The 23,713-nt window shown below is 42.0% G+C and overlaps 1 protein-coding gene across 1 annotated transcript in view; it reads right to left on the bottom strand.

The window, feature by feature from the left end:
- SREK1 (splicing regulatory glutamic acid and lysine rich protein 1) overlaps positions 1 to 9,974 on the bottom strand; it is a 45,253-nt gene extending 35,279 nt beyond the window's left edge. The window contains exon 1 of the mRNA XM_048930661.1: positions 8,645 to 9,974. Within this exon, the coding sequence (XP_048786618.1) occupies positions 8,645 to 8,805 (161 nt within the window). The 5' untranslated portion in view covers positions 8,806 to 9,974. The remainder of the gene's footprint in view (positions 1 to 8,644) is intronic.
- Positions 9,975 to 23,713: the final 13,739 nt, after the last annotated feature.

Here is a 23,713-nt window from a genome sequence, read left to right as displayed (position 1 = left end):
CCTCTTCAAATGTTAGTCCATACTAGCATAGGTAGCAGGACAGAAATAAATCATGCCTGAAAGTCAAGTTTATACAAGTTCTCACATTCAGAATGGCCTGCTAGGTCTTGATTCATAATACTTCCAAACATCACAGCTGATAGCAAATGACTTTCTAAGTCCTCATCTGAAATGTTTGCACACAACTTCTAATCTTACATTTTAAACATCTAACATTTTAAACAGTTGGACTTCAAAGATGTTTGCCAGAGTTTCTTTATGATGGGGTTGTTTTTCTGGCTATTCGAGGGGGCAGAATTCTTTTTCTTTTTTGGGCGGTTGGTTAATTTCATTTGTTTAGGTTTTTTAAACACACGTGCTACTGTCACAACCCGAACAGCCAAAGCCTCCAATTCCAGAAGTTTTTAGTTTTACAGTGATCATTCCTATCCTTTTAAGAGGATAACATCCATCTCTCCTGAGAGTGGTAACCAATCAAAACCATTTCATATGAATGAGCTGTTCAGAAAAATACAGTAGAAATAAATAAATAAAAGGCTACAGAACATCTATCTAATGTTACAGGTTTTCACAAGGTGCCAGTGCAGAAAACACTAACATAAACAAATAACCTATTAAAATAAGATCTTATGGAATAACTGCACACATCTCTAAGACCTCCTTTGCAATACAGTTACTGTAGAACACTGTGAGGTCTAAAAAATGGCCACTCTAGTTCATCCAAATGAAAGAAGTATTATAGCGGAGCTTTCATCACCGCACACAGTCTGTCTCCCTGCTTTAAAACAACTCAGTCTGCAAAAATCCAATTGGCTGTGAGAGCATTACTCAGAAGTATGACTGGGATTACACACTTCAGATCTAACTGGTCTCCTATGCTGAAAAACAACTCTAAGCTGTAGGAGTAGTTTGCAGACAAGAGTAAACAGCCGAAAGCTGTCACACCCTGCAAACCAGCTTCGGATTTCAGCTGTACCTGTATCACAAACTGAAAGTCTCCGCCTTCTTTAGAACTATATGAGCCACACTTCCTGCTCCTATGAATGTCTATTTAAACCAAGATAAAAAATTAATACTTCCCTGAACAACACATTTTGTAAATTTCATTGTAACTAACTTTAGGATGTCCGTAAAGACAAAACGCCATGCAGTACGTTTCAGAGAATGTTCTACAAAGCAGGGAGCACAGCATTTCCTCTCACAGTCTCACTGCATACTGAGAAGTGGTCATCACTTCCCACACAAGCATGGTTTCTCAGAGGCTTCTCACAAACACAGGCTTGCAGATGCCTCCCTCCTATGTCAGTGGAAACATAATAAGCCTCCTTGTACACCCACTTGAGAAACTCAGTAAGCACTGGAAGGTTTTAAGATGGTAAACTGCCATGCACGCATGGAAACAATGATAGCAGTTCTTCTTTCTCAGTATTGGAGCTCAGATCTGTAACCAAACCAGGACCATACACATGAGAAGCTCTACTACAGACATTCTTCCAAGCAGAGCTGACAAATCTACACTGAGGTCCTGAGGTAGAACTAACAATATCTACTAGTTAAAAAAAATTGTCCTACATGGGCTGTGATTATCCCCATTCTTGTGGACTTCTGCATCCTACCTAACCATAATTTTCCACACCGTTTTCACATACACTCCTCTTTACAATTATTGAACTCTTTAGCTTCAGGAGGAAAACAGATCTTAATTCAATTCACCCATCCTATTTTCTTAAGGCTTAAGTAAAACTACTGTATATACCAGCAAAGTAAAAAAAAAAAAAAATCCCAATAAATCATATTTCCCGACAGGATTTTACAATAATCCCTTGATTTTACTTCTGAGCATTTTTCATTAAAAGCTGGTTAAAATAAGGAAAAAGCAATTCTCAGAATTGCTGCATTTCCTTTCTCACAAGGTTATAGTTTTGTTTATGGAACAACGATCAGTAGATGACCAAAAGGTTTGGTTGTAAGTGCAATAAAAGTGGTCTTCAGGCACTGAAAGCCACCTGCACAAGCCTTCAAGAGAAATCTTACATAGAAATTGTCATGAAATCAAAGCTTCTTGGTCAGGTTCTTGAAGCCAACAACCAAGAATGTAAATCAGTGCAGCAGACAAACTCCGGTAGTCTAGCAACACCTAAACACAAATACGAGGGGATTAAAAAAAATCTTTTCCCACTTCCATGTAACTTTTATTTGCTAACTACTGTTACTGAAGACCCTTAAAGACATATTATCATTTTTTATAGATTGAGCCTTCAGTGGAAAGCCTTTCACAGATCAGAACAGCATACCTGTAAGAAAATAGCTAATTACAAACAAAGGCTGCCATTAACAATCCACAAAATGAAGATCCATATTAATGTTGTTGTTTTTTTTTTTTTTCCAGTAACGGAAATATTGCTTTAAGTGCCAATGACAAATAGCTATAATTAGGACCATGACCATATGGAAACAATTTCCACAGTGCCACGAGTCTCCACCACCCTCAACGCTGAATCCAAAGGTGATTTCCTCACAGCTCTCACGTGCCTTTCAGAAAAATAACAGTAATAAAGTAGCTATTACAGCTACCTGAGAAATATTCTCACTGAGCACCAGGCTCTCAGTTATATGACAAGTACAGAACCCATCCTTTTTTAAAGAGGTATGTGATTCGCAGGGACTGCAGAAACTGAAAGGCTGTTACCAATGAAAATAAAACACAAAGTGACAAAGTACCGAACAGCATAGCATGATTTAACATTCTTTTAAAAATTCATCCAAATCAGATAGGGATACAAAATAAAAGACCTAAACAGAAACTGGTATTTTAAAAAGCAGTCTTTAGATATGAATTGCTGGAAGAGTCACTGGCTTCAGGAAGCTCACTAGGAATACTGAAGAGTCATCTTAAAAAAACTCAATTTTAGTCAATACTTTAAAAAGTCAACGTGGTTCCTTCTTCTTCTTCCCCTCCAAAACCTGTGTGATAACAAGAACTTTAAGTCAAATATTCCAATACCATCTAATATAATCTGTAAATAACTGTATTTAGCAATTTAAGATTTCCTTTTGGCTTTTCAAATAAAACTAAGTCCCGCATCTTACAAAGAGATTATTAACAATAGGAGTCTGGAGAACTGTAGACAAATGAATAGAAAGGAGTAATTTTCTGCAACAGTAATAGTTCAAGAAACCATAGCCTTTTATTTTGTTGCAGTCATGGAAATGCAAAATGTACAGATGGCATCCTTGCTCCCTACTAAGTCATATACCTTCTACTTTTTCATCCTAGTCAGCAGTGGTGGTACACAACAATAAATTACAGTGGAACGGGGCTAGAACAAATGATCACTTGGTCAAGCACATCATGGATTGCTCTGACAAAACAAAATATCAGAGAATAAGGAAAAAATAAAGCCAAAATGTAACACTCCAACTTTAAAAAGGGGAAGAATAAAAAAAAAAACCAACACAAATAACAAATACTTTAGGAGGGTCTAACATTCTACATGACCCTGATCAACCTGATTTGCAAATACCAGAATACAGCTTGCTTCCTCTCAGCTAAAAAAAAGCAGATTTGTTATTGAAATATTCTATCCAACCATGTTCTATAGATTAAATTTCAACAGCTTACAAGAAAAGTATATGACTCACATACACGACTGACTTGGAAGAAGTGGATCATAACCTGCTTTTTTTACTCAGAAAGATCACAACTGATTGATAAAAGGGAGTATGTATGCTTTATAAAATGTGTGTATGTAGATATTGTTTTCATTTCAGATGAAACAGTTTATTTTCTTCACAGAGTCCAGTATGATGCTGTTTTACCTTCAGGAGAAAAAACAATCATGATAACACATCAATGCTGCTGAGCACAGTGGTTCAGAGCCAAGGAAGTTTCACCTTCTTGTACTGCCCTGCCAGCAAGGACAGCTCAGTGTGCGGCTCACAGGATTGAGATAATGACCAATCTGACCTGAAAGTGTTAAATTAAATTGTTATAAGCTGTGTTAGTACCATAACAGCTGCTGGTTACAATGCTGGACTTTTCATGCAGTGTTCACTTGCTTCCAATGCTGTTTTTCTTAACTCTGGGATGTTTATTGTCTCTTGAAGGCTGGCCTAGACTTCTTCATGGTTTTGCTGGTTTGTATATAACATGTGCTCTTGTTATACCAATTATGGATTTAATTTGATACATGCACACAGCAGGGTGCTCATTCTCAGATTTCAGGAACCTTACTGCAGAAACTCCAGTAAGTACGCTCTCTACTGAAGGTAAGCTAAAATAGTTGTGGAAGTTTCTGAATAGACCTGGGATATTCTAAGTAGCATGATCTTACACAGTGGTGAAAAAAGTTTTCATGTTGCATTGCATAATATTGTTACCTGTTTTCTAATTCTGCATTGAAGATATTCAGCATATGAACAAAATATTTTTACTTAGCCTAAGTGTGCAAAACAGAGTGAAGTTGTGTTCAGCAGGATGGCTGTGCATGGCAAGGTGTGTGGGAGGATATGGGCAGGTATCTATCACAATTATCACCTCCAATAGGCCTGGAAATTGCCATGGAAACTGCATAATCCTAAAATACTGACAGAATGTTTCAAAAAGATATGCTCTGATTCCCAGTAATGCCAAAGGCTCACCACTTGCTGCAGTGTGCTGAGGTCTGGCTTGTATACATCAAACACTGTTGAACACTGTCAACACTGAAAGGAAGAAAATGTCTCTGGATCTGACCCAATCTCTGCAAGTGAAGCAGAGAATCAACTCTTGCTGGTGCCCCTAACCTCTGTCAACGAGCAGAAACAACGGAAGCAAAAGTCAGCTCTTCTATTAACGAAGGAAGAAATGGACAAGAAAGGCTACTCCATACACAGCCATCACAAGAATGGAAGGAAGAGGCAGATTATAAATGAATCAATAATCACCTGATACCTATCCTTAGGTAAAACGTGAGATATGTGAAAAGACTTCAGCCATCACCCAGATGAGCACACTGTCACCTGGCTGCTCTGATGCTGATAACAGAGCTGACAGCACAGATCCAGTGAGCATGAAAGCCAGACAGCTGGAATTCCTCCCTAGGGAAGGGGCATTGCCAAAGCAATTGCAAAAGGTGAAAATTCTTTCTCCCTCTGAACATGACTCCTGTCAGCCATGAAGGAAAGGTATGCCAGCAGGGACAAAGTTACGTGCCAGACAGGCAGGTGGACCATTGTGGGAAAAAGTATCCAGTATATGAGGAAAGTAGCTGTACTGCAGGTGGTGTACAAGGACGACTTGAACAAATACCAATTATCCCAAAATCCAGATAGCATCAAGTACAATGACACATGTGGCAGAGGTCTGTATGAAGGTTCCTATCATCATACACAAACTCACCAGCAGCATTGGCCTGAAAAGACTGAGAGAAACAAAGATGGACTGGGGGATTGTCTGACCAACTCCAAAAATTCAAATAAAGTTTAATTTTCTCCCTGCTGATGCACGTGCCAGCTGTGGAGAAACTTTCCCAAGAGGTCCAGCAACTCAAAGTGAATATATCCTCCTCATCACCTGCATGAACCAGAATCTCAGCTTCCAGAAATAAGCATTTTTTTTTTCAAGAGATAGGTATGCACCACATGTCACCCTACAGTTTTACCTGCACAACCACAAGGAGAATGTAAGCAGGTGGGATGAAAAGCTCACCTCTACCCTAGAGGCAAGAGTACATGAGTTGGTAGGGAAAAGAATCACAGATTCCAGGAAAACAGCAACTCCAATTTCCATTAAACAGTTCTCTAAACAGAGTAGATGGTCCCATCCTACTTCTCTTGGTACCGACCCTTTTGGTTCACATTCATGTGAAGTGAGCAACAAATACAGTAGCCAGAACTGGAAGGGCCCTGCCTCCAGCCAGATGGAGGAAAGGGGCAACTGTCAATTCAATGGCCTGGCACAGGAGAACCACAGGAGCGTAATAAGGCTCTGTACAAAAGATTTAAATGACATATGTACACAGACTTTACAAAACAAACAAATTCCCTTTCATATTCTCCTAACTGTTATGCTTTGTTAACAGAGCTGGCAGTTCACATCTATTACTATTAAAAATGTGCAGTACAGGCATTCAAATTATGTTTTGATTTTTTTAAACAGAAGATGATGAGTAGAGAAGAGCACAACAACTTCACTCTGTTCTGCACACTCAAGCTGAGTTAAGTAAAAAAACTGTCTTTGTACGCTGAATATCTTCAGTGCAGAATTAAAAAACAGGTTACAACACTATGCAACGCAACATGAAAATTTTTTTACCACTGCTTTATCTACAAAAAATAATACTCTCTTATTATTATATTCTTATTATTATATCTACTCTTATTATATGACAGATTATCTTTAAACAAGAACTTTTTGTTGTTTTTTATGTGCTTACAAAGGTTAGCAAATGAGATCCAATCTCAGCAAGAGCTCATGCTTAACTACTTACAATCAAAGCTTTCTTTCATTATTGTTTTTTTTCTTTTTACACTATTTAAGTAACATAAATATTCTGGAATTACTGAAAGCTGAAACACCCCCATATTCTCATTCTCAGTGAAAAACAAATTTTAAAAAGTTTCCATTAACATTTGTCACTAAGTGGTCAATATCCGCAAGATTTGTAGTTCACTAAACCCAAGTGACCACATTCCGCTTTTCAGATGCAGATCTGAACAAAGAACAAAGTTCTCACTGTTCTGTGAAGGTAACAAAATTGATGCTCCAGTAAAAAACACTAAAAGTTTAAGTTTCCTTTGGAAATATCTTCAAAGCTGAGACAACATGAATTTTTGCCTTATGTGAACTGTAATTCAAAAATTCCCTTTTAATTCATAGAAAGAATTAATTTTTAAAAAATTTTATTTTTTTATTAAATTATTAAGTATTTATAGAAATAGCACTGGCTATACATAATTTCAACAAACTGCAGACATAAATTGTAACATCTTCTTGTTTGAGATTCTTCTGCTTCCCATAGACTTGTTAACGAAGCTCTGTTATCTGAATTTTTCATTATACCGTTACAAAACATCTTCAGAGAGTACATATTTTCTGTTTAACAAGAAGGGTATTGGTACCCTTATTTTTTTCTATGGTAGCAATTTGAAAATAAGGTCAAGAGCCCAGACCTGTTTCGCAAGGAAACACATACTTACAAAAGTTACACACAAAAAAATAAATGTAAATAACACCAACAGTAGAATAAATAACCACAATTCTGTATCCTATCTTGAGGGGAAAAAAAAAAAAAAAAGTTAATTACTTAGAATTGATGTTTAACACAGCACAACCTTGACATTTCCAAGTCAAACCTTACTGCAGCATTGGATTTTAATATTTCCTGTAATATATACACACAAGCAAAATTTTACACAAAGACACAAAGACTAATTGAAAACTTCAAGAAAATATCTATTTGCCTTATTTCACTATGCCAAATATTGAAAAATAAGGTCAACAGCTGTAACAAAAATACACTTAGTCACGAGAAAACTCAAGTGAATCAAGAAACTGCAGAACCATTCAAATTTAAGAACCAAGAAAACTTGAGGAAAATCACTAGAAATCTACTGAAGACTGCTTAAAACTTGACTGTGCTGTTTTAACCCATCATCACATGAATGAATAACTGTTACATACCCTCTACAGACATGCTAAACCATGCATTTCTGAATGCTGTTTTTTCAAATCAATATAAGCATAACCTATCAACATACGGAAGTGGAAAAATACCAACACTTTTAGCTATTTAGAAAACCTAAATTTTATTTTCCTGATTTACACCAAGCTCAAAATACCTGGGTGTAAATGATGTACTCCCTTCCTGCTACCTCACATGATTTTCACAAGGGATAAAAAAGATAAATTGTTCTAAAGGGCAGGTATGTCATTCACACCGTATGACAACAAAGGCAGTAGTATAAATCGCCTTTTTTCCTTCCCAGCTTTGCTGGTCACAATCCGCCCTGAAGCATCAGGGCAAGCAAAGTACATTGTCTCCCACCCAGAGATCCCTTATGCGCAGCTAATGAAATGAGATCAGATGCAACTTTGAGAAGCATTTGTGTTATTAAGGGACTATGGGACACACGCTGCAGAGGGCACTGCTGCGAACGAGGCACACGCCATCCCTCCTCGCACAGCCTTGCCGGCGCCCGTTAGCGGCCCCTCGGCGGCGGTGAAAGCCGCCCTTCAGCAAAACGCGGCAGCTCCACGGGGAGGTGCACAAGCGGAAGACAAGGAGGGCCACAGCACGGGGCTGCCGGGAGCCGAAGGGACAGGCGAGCTTCTGGGCGGCCTCAGGGCACACTTCTATCAGACCTAGGTCTGGGCGCCACGCAGGGGAGACCGAACCCCGGCTACCGCCAGGAGGGCGCAGCCCCGCTCCAAGGACGCGGCCGCTCCCTCAGCCCGGAGCCGCCATCTTAAGTGCGGGCGCAGCGCCTTTCCCCCGGCGCTGCGGCCATACAAAGGCGGGGCACGTGATCGGCCCGCCGCGGGAGGCGGCGGTGCCCGCACTCAAGATGGCACGTAGGGCCTCCCGCCGCTCCCCTCCCGCCACCACACGGCCCCTCCGCGCCTCTTCCTCAGTCTCTACGCCCCGGAGCCAGCCGCGCTTACTCTGGGGGATAGAGGCGCAGCTCCTCAATATCGCCCAGGAAGCCGAAGAGAGTCCGCATCTGCTCGCTAGTGACCGCCGACGAGAGGTTCGTGACCTGGATGACGGACGTGGGGCCCAGGGGGAAGCCGAGCGGCACCCCGATCCCTCCGCTGTTCATCATGGCGGATCCTGCACGACCGCGGCACGGCCGCACGCAGCCGGGGAGGCGGGTCCGAGACGGAGAGCGGCGCGCGGCGTATCAGCAGAGCGTCCCCGCGCGCCGCCGCTCTAGCCGCACACTCGACTGCTCCCGGAGGTGCTGCCGAGCTGCTCGCCTCCTGCCGGTAGAGGCGCTGCAGGCGCTGCTAGCTCTCCCCGCGGCGGAGCTCCTGGTTTGGTGGCGAGGCCGCGCTGGGAAAGGTTCCGCTTCCCTTCGGTTGCCGTGGAGCCGGCAAGGCAAGCGGCTGCGGGCGGGGCTTCGGCTCCCGAGCCGTTAACGGCAGCGCAGGACTGTGTCTGCCGGATTTGGAGGAGAGAGAGATTCCCGATAAAACGCTCGTTGATAGCCGAAGGGCTCTCTTGGTTGTAAACAAGATCTTTCAATGAGAGGCAGTATAAAGCCTTGAAAACCTTCATCTTAATGACACTGAACAGGAAGGGTTGTGAGGGAATGGGTCGTCAGTGGTTTTGTTAAAGCTGGATTGGGAATCCCTCCCACTTACACTGAGTTTGCCCAGAGTTAGGGTCATAGAACCATAGAATTGCTCAGGTTGGAAAAGACCTTGAAGATCTAGTCCAACCACAGCCTAACCATCCTGCCCTAACTAACAACCCTCTGCTAAGTCGTGTCCCTGAGCACCACATCCAAAGGGTTTTTAAACACATCCAGGGACGGTGACTCAACCACCTCCTTGGGGAGGCTAATATTACAGTTCTTAACAACTGTTTCTGTAAAGTTGTTTTCCTGATATCCAACCTAAACCTCCCCTGTTGCAACTTGAGGCCATTTCCCCTCTTCCTGGTTCTCTTAAAACATTAAATTGATGGAGAAAATGGAACTGTGGCTGTGTGTTTTGGGTAGTTTGTGCTTTAAAATCTACCTGCAGTCTGAATTAGCTGATACAGTGCATCCTAACACTAAAAGGGTAAGGTTGCAGGCATGAATGTTTGAACTCATTTAGATCTTCCATGCACCAAACCTAAACTGAAAAAGGATTAGAGCAATCTTGAAGCTGTATGTGCTGAAAATAGATCTCAAATTTGTGATACTTCTATGATCAAGTAGGTCAGCTGGAACTGGCATGTCTCTGACTCTTGGTTACTGCTTCTGTATTTGCTCATGTACTTCACCTGACAATAAAGTAGGAGCAATATGTTACAGAATTTTAAATAAAGCCTGGACATTTGCTTGAAATTTCTTAGAAATGAGTATGTTTCAGATAGGACTGAAAATAATAGTGCATTCATACTCTCTTTTCTAAATGAAATCCAGATTCTAAAAAGCTTCAAGATCCAAGTTGAATCTTTTCTTTCAGGCATTCTTTAATCTTACGCTAATTATGAAGCTATGAATCATATAATCATAGAATCACCAAGGTTGGAATAGACCCAGCATCACCAGGACCCAGGTCCAATCATCCACCTATCACCAATAGTTCTCACTAAACCATATCCCTCAACACAACATCCAAACGTTCGTTGAGCACCCCCAGGGTCGGTGACTCCACCACCTCCCTCGGCAGCCCATTCCAGTGCCTGACCACTCTTTCAGAGAAGCAGTATTTCCTTACATCCAGCCTGAGTCTCCCCTGGCGCAGCTTGAAGCCATTCCCTCTCGTCCTATCACCAGTTACACGAGAGAAGAGCCCAACCCCCAGCTCACTACAACCTCCCTTCAGGCAGTTACAGAGAGCAATAAGGTCTCCCCTGAGCCTCCTCTTCTCCAGACTGAACAACCCCAGCTCCTTCAGCCTCTCCTCATAAGCCCTGTGCTCCAGACCCCTCACAGCTTTGTTGCCCTCCTTTGAACCCACTCCAGGGCCTCAGTGTCTTTCTTGCAGTGCGGGGCTGAAAACTGGACACAGCACTCGAGGTGCGGCCTCACCAGAGCTGAGTACAGGGGGACAATCACTGCCCTGCTCCTGCTGGCAGCACCGTTCCTGATGCAGGCCAGGAAGCCATTGGCCTTCTTGGCCACCTGGGCACACTGCTGGCTCATTTCAGCCGAGCATCAATCAGTACCCCCAGGTCCATTTCCTCTACGCAGTCCTCCAGCCACACCGCCCCAAGCCTGTAGCGTCGCCTGGGGCTGTTGTGGCCAAAGTGCAGGACCCGGCATTTGGCCTTGTTGAACCTCATCCCATTGTCTTCAGCCCAGCTCTCCAGCCTGTCCAGATCCCTCTGTATGGCCTCGCTACCCCCAGGCAGATCCACACTTCCAGCCAATTTGGTGTCATCTGAAAATTTACTGAGGGTGGACGCAATGCCCTCATCCAGGTCATCAGTAAAGATATTGAAGACGACAGGCCCCAGCACCGACCCCCAGGGAACATCACTCACATCTGAGTGAGATGCTTAACTGGAGAATTCAAGACCTTCCATTATATTTTAGGCAAAGTTAAACTGTATTATGATTTTTTTTCAGATGGCTAGCAGAAAGACAGAAACCACTACTACTCTGAACACTCATGTTGCTTCTCTTTGCATGTGTAGAAGGTCCAAAAACCCCAAGCTCTAAAATTTACTAAGAGAAAAATTCTGTGATGTCAGAAGTGACTGAGATATCCTCCCTGAGGTAAAGCCTTTAATAATAAATACAAAAATCTGAGCTACTGCTACTGCTCTCTGTCCCCAAAACAAAACAGATGCAAAACTCCATTTAAATTCAGTATTAGCTTGGAAAATATATATATATGAAAAAAAAATTGAACTTGGGTTTCAGAAGAAGATGAAGGAAAAAACCAGAAAGCTAGAAGCCTTTGTTTTCAGAGGCTGTCATTAAAATGTCAGAAGGAAGCCATGAATTTGCTTTAGCCAAACTGTCTGGGGCTTAAGAATATGTAGTAGTCACTCTCTCTTATAATTAAAAAAAAAAAAAAAAAAAAAAAAAAGTTATAGTGTACCAACTAATGTGTTTATAAATGCAGGAAGGGTATCAGTGTACAGATGTTTCATGTTAATTCCTCAAATAAGGCCTAGAAATTATACGATAGTCATATTTTTTCTTCTTCTCCCAGGTAAATATTCAATTAATTTTTTGATTTTGGTCAGTTTTCTGAGGTTCAACCCTGGTAGGCAGCTAGACACCACATGTCTGTTTGCTAACTCCCCACATTTGGATGGAAAAGAGAGTCAGCATGAGTATCAGAATTTGTTGGCTAAGATAGACTGTTGAGAATCATTTAATGTGAAAATGACTCTTGAGATCATGAAGTCCAGCCATCACTTGGCCTGATACCAAGGATGTCCAGTCCTCAGATCTCTTGAATACCTTCAGGGAGGCAGCTCCACCATTTCTCCAATGCATAGCAACCCTTGCTGTGAAGAATTTCTTCCTAATAGCTTGTCTAAGCCTCTAGTCATGCAATTTGAGGCCATTGTTTCATTTAGCAGTGCTTGTCACATGAGAAAAGAGACACATACTCTTTATGCTACACCCTTTCAGGTGTTTGTAGCGATTAGGTCTCCCCTCAGCTATTTCCAGACTAAAGCATCCGGGTTCCCTCAACCACTCCTCCTAGGTCTTGTTCTCTGGTCTTTTCACTGGTTTGACTGCTCTTTGAATACACTCAATACCACTCCAGTACAGGGGCCCAAAACTGACTACCATGCTCGAGGTGAGATCTCATGAGCGCTGAGCACAAAGAGACAATCACTTTCCAAGTTCTGCTAGCCATGTTATTTCTCATGCAGATCAGGATAGCATTGGCCTTCTTGGCCACCTGGTTACATGATTGTGCAGTTCAGTCAGGAAGGATGTGGAGCTCTTGGAGCGGGTCCAGAGGAGGGCCACTAAGATGATCAGCACCTCTACAATGGAGAAAGGTTGAGGGAACTGGTCTTGTTTAGCTTGGAGAAGAGAATGCTCTGGGGAGACCTCATTGTGGTCTTCCAGAAGTTGAAGGGAGCCTATAATCATGAGGGGGAACGGCTGTTTACATCGGTTGATAGTGATAGGACAAGGGGGAATGGTTTTAGACTGAGACAGGGGAGGTTTAGGTTAGATATTAGGAGGAAGTTTTTCACCCAGAGGGTGGTGACGCACTGGAACAGGCTGCCCAAGGAGGTTGTGGATGCCCCATCCCTGGAGGCATTCAAGGCCAGGCTGGATGTGGTTCTGGGCAGCCTGGTCTGGTGGTTGGTGACCCTGCACATAGCAGGGGGCTGGAACGAGATGATCATTGTGGTCCCTTTCAACCCAGGACATTCTATGATTCTGTGGTTCTTTACTCAAATACAAACTGGCTAGGATATAAAGCAGTGTGATTCAAAAGCAAGATAAGTGCTACTAGTTGAAATTGCAGGGCAAACATGAACAATTTCTTTTTTTTTTTTTCATTCTGTTCAGTGCTTGACCTCCACCAAGATGTGATTTATTACACTCTGCTTTTCTGCAAAGAAAGCCAAGTTCTCAGTCGCTTAGTTAATGTTGTAGCAAACAATGTTTGGAATTACTCAGTCAACCACATGAAATTATAGCTTGCATTGGCAAGCAGAAAACACAGCTGCATATCGAGCTTATTATTGTCAAACCAAGCACAACTGCAAGGTGGTCTACATAGAGCTTTGTTTGGTAAACATTAGCTGGGTACTAGAAAACCTCAATAAATTTGCATCACTCTCAGCAAAAACAGATAATCTCAGAGGCTCCCATCCATCAAACTATTTGTCTATGTGTCAGATTGCTATTTCTACTCATCATAACATTTTTCTGAATTACTAGTTTTGTGTGACATTATAACTTTTGTTGCTCATTTGACTCTACAATGCTCAGTTAAACAAAGAAAAATGATTCAGAGGCACATTGTTTAGGGAAGAACTGCACAGGTAGCCATAGTGTGGCTGTCTGACTGATACTCCTTTCAATGGGCATTTTGTGGCTGAGTTTGGGTGTTTTAGTGTAAGCTGTTTACACATCTGCACATATAAATATTTGTGCAGGATGCTGACAATACATTCTTTTTCTGTTTCTCAGTCTGACTTCCATAGTTTTGCAATTATGAGTAGAAAAAAAAAAGCCAACAGTCTTCAGGGGAAAATAATGCTCAAAGATTAAAATAACCATTGTATAACACAGTTTGAATTTAAGGAACTTCTGACCTGTTACTGAGACTTCAGTAAATGCTTGAGTGAATGGTACAGATATTTAAAATATCATCATCATCTACCCAAGGCTAGCACCTTTGTTTCTCATTAAAGCATGCATGCCGTGTGTTCATTAACTTCTTCTTTTTCAAAGATCATGAATTGTTGTGTTTAACTTATATATTTCAAGAGAACCAAATAAATGTGTATAAATAAATACATTTGTGAGCAATACTAGAATGACACTAAAACCAGCATATTTTCATTGCCTTTGCTGCTTAGATTTGTTTCCATAAAGGTTAACTTCACATCATTTGTATCACCACACAATCAATATCCCTAGGTTTTGTACCGATGGGGGATACAGAACACAGGAAACAAAGCTATCATTTACATGATAGATTATGCAAAAACAAGCTCTTGATTCTAAGAAATAATCCATAATCTACTTGATCTGCAATCTCAAAAATGAAATAAAAATGCATTTAACAAGACAATCTCAACAGATGACAACAATTTCATATCCCTGCCCAGGAACATCACAGGAAGACTTTCTGGCATAATTCTCACCACCATCTTCAGATGAAACTTGAGCTAGAACTCTTATAATTGCACATACAGTGGGATTAATGGACAACCTCAGACATAATCAAAGTTAACAGCTGAAACCTTTCAAACATCCTCCCTCTGCTCAACAGTAATCTATACAAAACAGCGTTGGAAAACTGAAACAGCTGTGACATTTCTGCACCTGCTTTGTATCTCTATTATGGAAAACACATTTCTACCCTTTACAGACCAAAAATGAGAACAAACAGGTGAAAGATTTGAGAACAAACTGCATCCAGTTTCAGACTAACATTTCTTCAGTCACTTATTAGAATAGCTTTTCCACACAACGCTGGATTACAGAAACATGATTTCCTCAGGAGGGTTTTTTAGAAAATCTTCTATAGCATATAAAATTCCACATACCAATTTTCTAAGTTTCTACTAAATTATAATTTCTATGAATGTATTTTTTTTTATTAACTGCCATCATTATACACATTGGCTTAGTAATTTGGATCATTTTTGTATTATCTTTGGACAATCACCAAAAGCGTGAAGGTTAGCAAGAGCAAGTGCTGCATTCTGCACTGGGGATGGGACAACTCTGGCCATGTCAGGGCAATGCCCGGTATTTATACAAACTGGGGGAAGATCTTGAGAGCAGCCCTGCACAGAAGGACTTGGGGGTCCTGGTGGACAAGAAGCTGGACATGAGCCAGCAGTGTGTGCAGCCCAGAAGGCCAACTGTGTTCGGGCTGCATTAAAAAAAGGGTGACCAGCAGACAGAGGGAGGTGATTGTCCCCCTCTACTCGGCTCTTGTGAGGCCCCATCTGCAGTACTGCGTCCAGGCCTGGGGCCCCAGCACAGGAAGGACGTGGAGCTCTTGGAGCGGGTCCAGAGAGGGCCACTAAGATGAACAGAGGGCTGGAGCACCTCTGCTATGATGAACAGCTTGTTTAGCTTGGAGAAGGCTCTGGGGAGACCTCATTGTGGTCTTCCAGAACTTGAAAGGAGCATATAAACATATATACAGCTTTTTACATCGGTTGATAGTGATAGGACAAGGGGGAATGGTTTTAGACTGAGACAGGCGAGGTTTAGGTTAGATATTAGGAGGAAATTTTTCACCCAGAGGGCAGTGACGCACTGGAACAGGTTGCCCAAGGAGGTTGTGGATGCCCCATCCCTGAAGGCATTCAAGGCCAGGCTGGATGTGGCTCTGGGCAGCCTGTCCTAGTGGTTGGTGACCCTGCACATAGCAGGGAGTTGAAACTAAATGATCATTGTGGTCCTTTTCAATGCAGGCCATTCTATGATTCTGTGATTCTATGGTGTCATGGTTCTATTTTTTTTGTTTTGTTTTTTGTGTTTCAGTATTCCACATCAAAACATCATGTAGTGTACAGGGCATTAAAGTGTTAATGCCCCAATTCCAGGTACTTATCCCTGTACATTACAGAAATCATGGGATCTGGCCCTTCTGGGTGGGGGTGGGAGGGTGGGGAGGGTTCGGGGGGGGGGGAGGTTGGGGGCACTCTTGCTGCCTTGCAGTGGGTGCTTTCCTAGCCGTTCCAAGCTTTTCAGGTTTGATTTGGTCCTGGGAACTCTCTCTCCCATCTTGTCTGATTTATTAATCTCAATTTCAATTAAAAAGTATTATATTGTGTTATCTTGTATTCTGGTATTATAGTAAAATAAGTTTTCCTCCATAGATTGTTGCTGCTGTTCTTTTCCTTCCTTCCTTCCTTCCCATTTTTGTGGGTCTGGGGTGGGGGGGAGGGCAGAGGCCTGTTGCCCCCTGTCACAGATGTAGATTGGTCTAGCCAACTCTGTGACACATGATTCTATGATTCTATGATTCTATGATTGATTCTATGTGTTTAGACTGGGGGGAGAGAGGTTGAAGAGCAGCCCCACAGAGAGGGATCTGGGGCTCTGGTCAATGGCAAGTTAACATAAACCAGCCGTGTGCCCAGGCAGACAAAAAAGCCATCTGTACCCTGGTGGCACTAGGCCCAGCACTGCCACGGCGTGAGGGAGGCGTTTTCCCCTTTGCTCTGTGCTGTGCGGCCTCACCTCCAGCACTGGGTGTGGTCTGAGTGGCACAGTATAAGGACATGAAGCTGTTAGTGTCCAAAGGAGGGCTACAAACGTGTGGAAGGCTGCTGGATGTGTGCTGAGCACAGAGCAGAGGAGCTGAGGGGAGGCCTGATGGCGGCTGCAGCTCCTCACAGGAGCGGAGGGCAGCGCTGAGCTCTGCTCTGTGTGACAGCGACAGGGCCTGAGGGAACGGCATGGAGCTGTGCCAGGGGAGGGCAGCTGGGCGCTGGGGACAGGGTGTGCAACACAGTGAGGCTGGGCACTGGAACAGGGTACTGTCACCACTGGCTTCATAAATTGCTTTAGCAAATAAATATTTAATGTGTAACATTTCCTAGAAAGTCATATACAATATACACTGTTACAAAACAATTTGAGTTTAGTACTGATGTTGAAAATTCTTTCCATGTTTTAATGTCTTAAGATGCTTTAAAATGAGTATACCAGTATCAAGGGAATAATAATTTATACAATAAAATGATCTACTGCAAATAAGTTACTACAGAATCAGCACCATTATTCAAATGAGCAAGTGAATATCTATGGATTTTTAAAAATTAAAATACAATAGAAAAAAAAGTAAGTTTTCTCTGTTTGGAAGCCTTGCAGAACGTTTTCTAGTTTTTGTGTTTATCAAGACCAACCCAATCAGTCACTTCCTAATGTAGTTAGTAAAGGAAAAAACTTATATTATTAATTTTTTTCCAGTTTCTAATAGTATGTCAGCTAACCATCTGCTAAAATTTGTTCCAAGATTTGTTGGAAAACCTCACTTTTTCAGTTTAGGAGCCATAGTTTTCAACTGAAGTACTTCTGGCAGAAACATTCTCCGCAGAAATACTTTCTCTGCGCTCAAAACCAATTGCTGATTATTCTATTGTGATAGAGAGCTGTTGCAGACAATGATCAATCACATATGCTAAGTTGTTATGATTTAAGGAGCCTGGGCATAATACTTTCAAATCACGCATTTTGCCAGTGCATTTTTATAACTCATCACTTCAACGTGTTCTGGACCATCTTTGGACTATTGCCATCCAACTCGCATCATACTTGTTTTATTGCATCTTCTTATTACAACTTTAAGATTTCTAATCAGGAATTCAAAGGAATGTTTTGCTGAAAATATTCTTACTCAGCCATTACGAGACAGCAGCTACACATTAATTGAATATTTTATAGTTCAGTAAGTCTATCTATAACTATGTAACAGATTTTCTCTTAAATAACTGCAGCCTACTTTACAAATGCACAAAGTCCTTCACAGAATTTCTGATGCAGTCCCAAATATATAGGTTGTAACATTTGTCTCTCATTTCCCCCCCCTTTTTAGCCAAAATAGCTTTTTCTACACTTAATTCTTACCCATAACACATAGCATTATCTCGAATTACAGTACAGAAATTTATGCAATGATCTTGTAACAGTATCAGAAAAATCAGACACAAGAACACAGACAGAAATCAGATGATGCCATACTTGAAATGAGGCTGTTAGAAAGTGACAAAAGAGGGGTAGTAGTAGAATTGTAGAATCAAAGAATCGCTTGAGTTGGAAGGCGACCTTTTAAAGTTACCTAGTCCAACTCCTGTGCAATGAACAGGGACAGCTACAGATCAGGCTATTCAGAGCCCCATCCAGCCTGACCTTGGATGTCTTCAGTGAAGGGGCATCCACCACATCTCTGGGCAACCTGTTCCAGTGCCTCACCACACTCACTGTAGAAAACTTTTTCCTTATATCCAATTCAATTCTCTCTTCTTCTAGTTTGAAACCGTTTCCTCTTGTTCTGTCACCACAAACCCTGCTAAAGAGTCTGACTCCTTCTTTCTTATTCTCCTCCTTTATATACTGAAAGGCTGCTTTCAGGTTTCTTCATAGCCTTCCCTTCTCCAGGCTGAACAGCCCCAGATTTCTCATGCATAGGAGAGGTGTTCCATCCCTTGGATTATTTTTGTGGCCCTCTTCTGGCAATCCAACAGGTCCATGTCTCCCCTGTACTGAGGATCCCATATCTGGATGCAGTTCTCCAGGTGAGGTCTCACCAGAGCAGAGCAGAGGGGCAGGATCAGCTTCCTTGACTTGCTGCCCAAACTTTTGATGCAGCCCAGGATTTGGTTCGTTTTCTGGGCTGTGAGAATGCATTGCTGGTTCATGTCCAGTTTACCACTCACCGGTACCCTGAAGTCCTTTTTGGCAGGGCTGTGCTCTACCCTTCCACCTCCCAGTTTGTACTGATTGTGGAGGTTGCCGTGACCCAGGTGCAAGACCTTGTACTTGGCTTTGTTGAACTCCATGAGATTCACCTGGACTCACATCTGGAGCCAGTCTAGATCTCTCTGGATGATATCCCATCCCTTGATTTTTTTTTTTTTAACTGTACCACAGAGCTTGGTGTCATCCACAAACTTGCTAAGAGTGCACTTCAATCTTACTGTTGATGTTACTGATGAAGATATTAAAGAGCATGTAAACTCCTGTGAACCCTCAGACTAACTTAAGGATCTGCTGCCACAGAGTTTTGGACCTGTGGAAGATTTATTGAGCACTGTCAGCTGCAATTGACTTGGGTTGCCTGAGGCGTATATTGCAGCTACCCTGCTTTTGGAAGGTGAAACACCCACCTTGAAGCTGCTGCTCTGTGAGAGTGCTGCCAAGAACACAGACAGCGGATCTAGCAGTTCTTGCAGGTGTGAATAAGGGTTCCTCGTCTCAGTGGTGGTGATGCACCAAAGGGCACACTCCTCAGAGAGCAGCATGGGATCAATGAGCTATCCTCTCCAAGACTCCCACTGAGAGGAAAGGTGGTGAGAAGGACAGAGGGACTGGTACTGTGCTTCAGCAACTTGTTGCAGAGCTGTCAGCAACATGGTTTTTGTTTCCGTGTCTGTGGAAGTCTCTCTTGGAGAGATGGAGTAAGTGGTGATGGTGAAAAATGCTGCAACTCTTAAGATTCATATAGTCAGGTACTCAGATAATCTCCACCTATCACATTTAAAAAATATGTCAAGTCTAGAAATCAAAAATCTTTTCACTACTGGAACATATGTCTGAGCAGAAGCTGGTTGCACACCTCTCCATTGTAACTTGGAAGTTACTGAATGGGGAATATGGGTGGCAAAGATGAGCTAGTGATGTGATGTGAAATGCGATATTAAATTAATTTTTAACAGTTTGCAGTGGCTTTTTTTCTTATATTATATATTATATAATCATTATATAATATATATTATATTCATTATATAGTCATTATATAGTCATTATATAAGCTTCCTTTCCCTGCCAACAGTCATTAGTTTTCTGTAGTCAAAAATCTTCATAACTGCAAGAAGAATCAGATGGAATCATGTCACAGAAAATGATATCATATATTTCATTGCTTACTTGTTGAGGATGAATAAGAATGTAAACTAAAACAGTGGGCTCCCAAGACTAGAAGCAACTGCCTTATAGAAATACACTGGAGACCACTCTGCTCAGTGAAGCAGTAGCATTCAGTGTTTCAGGAAGCAGTCTTAAAATATAAAGAACTTTCATATTTCAGAATATCAAAAGTCAGAAGTTATGCAGATGGGGCTTACAGTGGGCTTGGCTAAGCAGGGATCTTCATCTAGAGCTTAGGTGTAAAAAAATTATGTGGACACTAAAAATAAGGTCAGGCAGCATGGAAGGATAACAGAGCTGCTATTCATTAATGCAGGGAGAAAATTTGTCCAGCCAAAGCTCAGTTAGAGTTAAAGCTGGCCAGTACTGAGGGGAAAACATAGAAGGCATTTTAAAGTGTGTTAACAGCAAAAAGAGGACCAGAGGTAACAGTGGTCTGTTATTTGATGAGGTTGGTCACCTCACAAATAGGAATACAGACAAATAAATAATTTTTAATACCTTCTCCACCCTCAGACAACTGGAGCCCTGAGCTGGAGGACAGTGAATGCACTAACAAAAAACTCTCTGCCAACTACTAACTTGTGAGAGATTTGCTACTCTAGCTGGATATGTGTAAGTATCCAGCTGATGGGATTCTGATGGGATTCATTCCAGGGTACCCAAAGAGACGGCTGACGTTATCACAAGACCTCTCTCAATTATTTTACCATGGTTTTGGAAGTCTGGAGAGATCCCAATCATAGAATCACAAGTTTGGAAAGGACCTAGTCCAACCGTTCTCCCATTTCCATTGCTACCACAAGCACTAACCCATATCTCGTAGCTCCTCATCCAGACTCCTCTTGAACACTGCCAGGGACAGCGACTCCACCACCTCCCTGGGCAGCCATTCCAGTGCCTGACCACTCTCAGAGAGAAAAAGTTGTTCCTCATGTCCAACCTGAACCTCCTCTGGTACAACTTGTGGCCATTTCCTCAAGTCCTGTTTGTTGCCGGGGAGAAGAGGCCAAACCCCTCCTCATGACAACCTCCCTTCAGGAAGTTGTAGAGTGCAATGAGATCTCCTCTGAGTCTCCTCCAGACTGAACAATCCCAGCTCCCTCAGCCGCTCCCCATAAGACTTGTGCTTCAGACTCCCCATCAGTTTCATTGCCCTTCTCTGGACACATTCCAGGGACTCGATGTCTTTCTTGTAACAAGGGAATCTAAAGGCTGGCAAGGTAAGAAAGAAGAGCTTGCTAATTGCTGGTCTGTCAGCCTCACTGCAGCACATGGCAAAATGATGAAGATTATTCTGGGACTTACTGAAAAGTACCTGAATGTCATTACAGCCTTTGGTCACAGCCAACATAGTTTATGATGCAGAAGTCTTATTTAACAAATTTAATCTCCCTTTACAACCAGGTTACCCACAGTTGACTAGGAGAAGCCTGCTGATGTAATCTTTCTGGATTTCAGCAAAGCTTTCAGTACTGTTTCTCACAGCATCCTTCTGGACAAAATGTCCAGCCTACACCCACAGCATGATGGGTGAAAAACTGGCTGACCTCAAAGTCTTCTACTAAATGGAGGACATAAAACCATTATTAGTGTCCAAAGGAGGGCTGCAAAGATGGTGGATGGTCTAGTGGGAAAGATGCCCAGGGAGTGGCTGTGGTCCCTGGGTGTGCTCAGTGCAGAGCAGAGGAGCTGAGGGGAGGCCTGATGGCAGCTGCAGCTCCTCACAGGAGCGGAGGGCAGCACTGAGCTCTGGTCTGTGTGACAGCGACAGGGCCTGAGGGAACGGCATGGAGCTGGGCCAGGGGAGGGGCAGCTAGGTTGGGAAAAGGGTCTGCACCAGAGGGCACATAGAGCACTGGAATCAGCTCATTTGGTTTATTCTTTCCATTCATTCCAAATGAGAACACTTCCACATTTCTCAGCTGCAATGATGATATATGATATATCACAGAACCCTCAACAGTTGAGGTTGGCAGAGGCATCTGGAGGCCGCCTGCTCCCAGCCCTGTACGAGCACAGACATGCAGGGCAGAGGACCTTGGCAGCTTTACAGGATCTCTCAGAAGGAAACTCCAGCGCCATCACTCTTACAGTAATGAATGACCTGCTTCATGATGTTCAGACAAAACCGGTTGGTGCCCATTGCCTTGCTGCAGAACTGGCCATAGCTCAAAAAGAGTCCGGCTCCCTCTTCTTCGCCTTCTCCTTTCAGGTATTTATAGACATTTGTAAGATCATCACTGCTTAGTTATGGCGGAATAGTGTGTAAAGTAAGTAAAGACAAATCTAGTTTTTCTAAAATTATCTCCTGTGACATCAAGTAAGTTTTCGTTTTGTAAGTTTAATGCTGTAAAGCACAACTTGATCTAGATTTGGCCTTATCCAGCTAACTCCAGTAAGAGGTGTTCTTTGTCTGGTGATGAAAGTAGCTTAGAGATTTACAGGTACGTCCTCTCGGGAAGAGTGAGAGGAGAAAGGGAAAAAAGAAAAAGGAAATAATTCAGTACTTGTATAATCTCAGATTCTCCCATGAAGCAGAAGCAGCTGTGGGTAGCATTATTTCATACACATAGATCAGCTCTTAGAGAGAAAGTATGAAAGGCTCCTCAGAGCCAAACCAAATTTAAGAAAGTAAGAAAAGTTTAACACTGTTTATAAGCTAGCGAAATTAGAGTAATCATGATTACTGTAATATATTTTTTCATTTTAGTGGTTAGATTCTTAGACCTTCATTTTCCCAAAGAATGAAGGCCTTAACTGGTTTTCTTCATAGTTAGTTTTCAGAAGGTACGTTGTTCTAATTGTAAAAATATTTTTTGGAGGGCAGATTTAGATTTCTCCTTTCAAATAGAAAACTGTATTAGGTTCTCCTGTCAGTCTTTAATTTTTCAGAATAACTGGTGTGCTCTGAGGCACAAAACCTTTTAAACTGACTTGTTCTGGTGGGTGTTGAGGAAAGATTTTTGAAGGTAGAAGAGCAGAAAGGATTTGAAGCCATAACCTGAAAAATGCTTCCTAAAATCAGCTCTTCCCCAAATGAATGGCAGAGGATGAATGTAAAAACATTTTTGAGAAAGGGGCTCCTTATCTGACCTGTTTTCTAATGTGTGCAACATAGATTAGTAGAAATAACGTTCTTGTTTGTGGCAAAATAGGGTGGCTCTACACAGGCTGTGTAATTGATTCCTCACAGCATAGGATGAATACACATAAAACAAACATTATTTTTATTATTATCATTTGGGAAGAACTATAGAAGTACAACTCAAATGAAACAACTCACTTCATGCACAATTCCTTTCCTGCTTGAACACTTCCTTTGGCCAAAATGGATAAGACACTGCAGCAAATAAGCAAATTGTAGGGACTTAGATATACTAACAAATAATACATGTGAAATGGAAAAGAATAAATTTGCAGTCTGATGCATAAAAAGCAGAAAAGATAACGAATTCTCCCAGAGTAATGTCCACAGAGACAAAATTAAAGGGAAGGAGGTAGGGAGAGGGAGGGGTTAAAATTCCAAACTCCCAGTTGGTAACAAATGCAAACATTTAAATGTAGAGGGCCCAACACTCCAGGGTCATCAAGGCTGTAACCCCTTACAGTTATGGTCTCTTTTCTGCATAGAGGAACTAGGAAAGTTCAACACATCAGATTGGTATGCCAGCTTCACATTTAAAGCAAAGGTGAGTTAGTCTGTGCTTTTACATTGTCAGTTTCCAAGAAGACTGGATGTAAATCC

The sequence above is a fragment of the Lagopus muta genome, chromosome Z (assembly GCF_023343835.1).
Source record: "Lagopus muta isolate bLagMut1 chromosome Z, bLagMut1 primary, whole genome shotgun sequence".
NCBI lineage: Eukaryota > Metazoa > Chordata > Aves > Galliformes > Phasianidae > Lagopus > Lagopus muta.
This window is presented reverse-complemented; position numbering and strand designations above follow the sequence as displayed.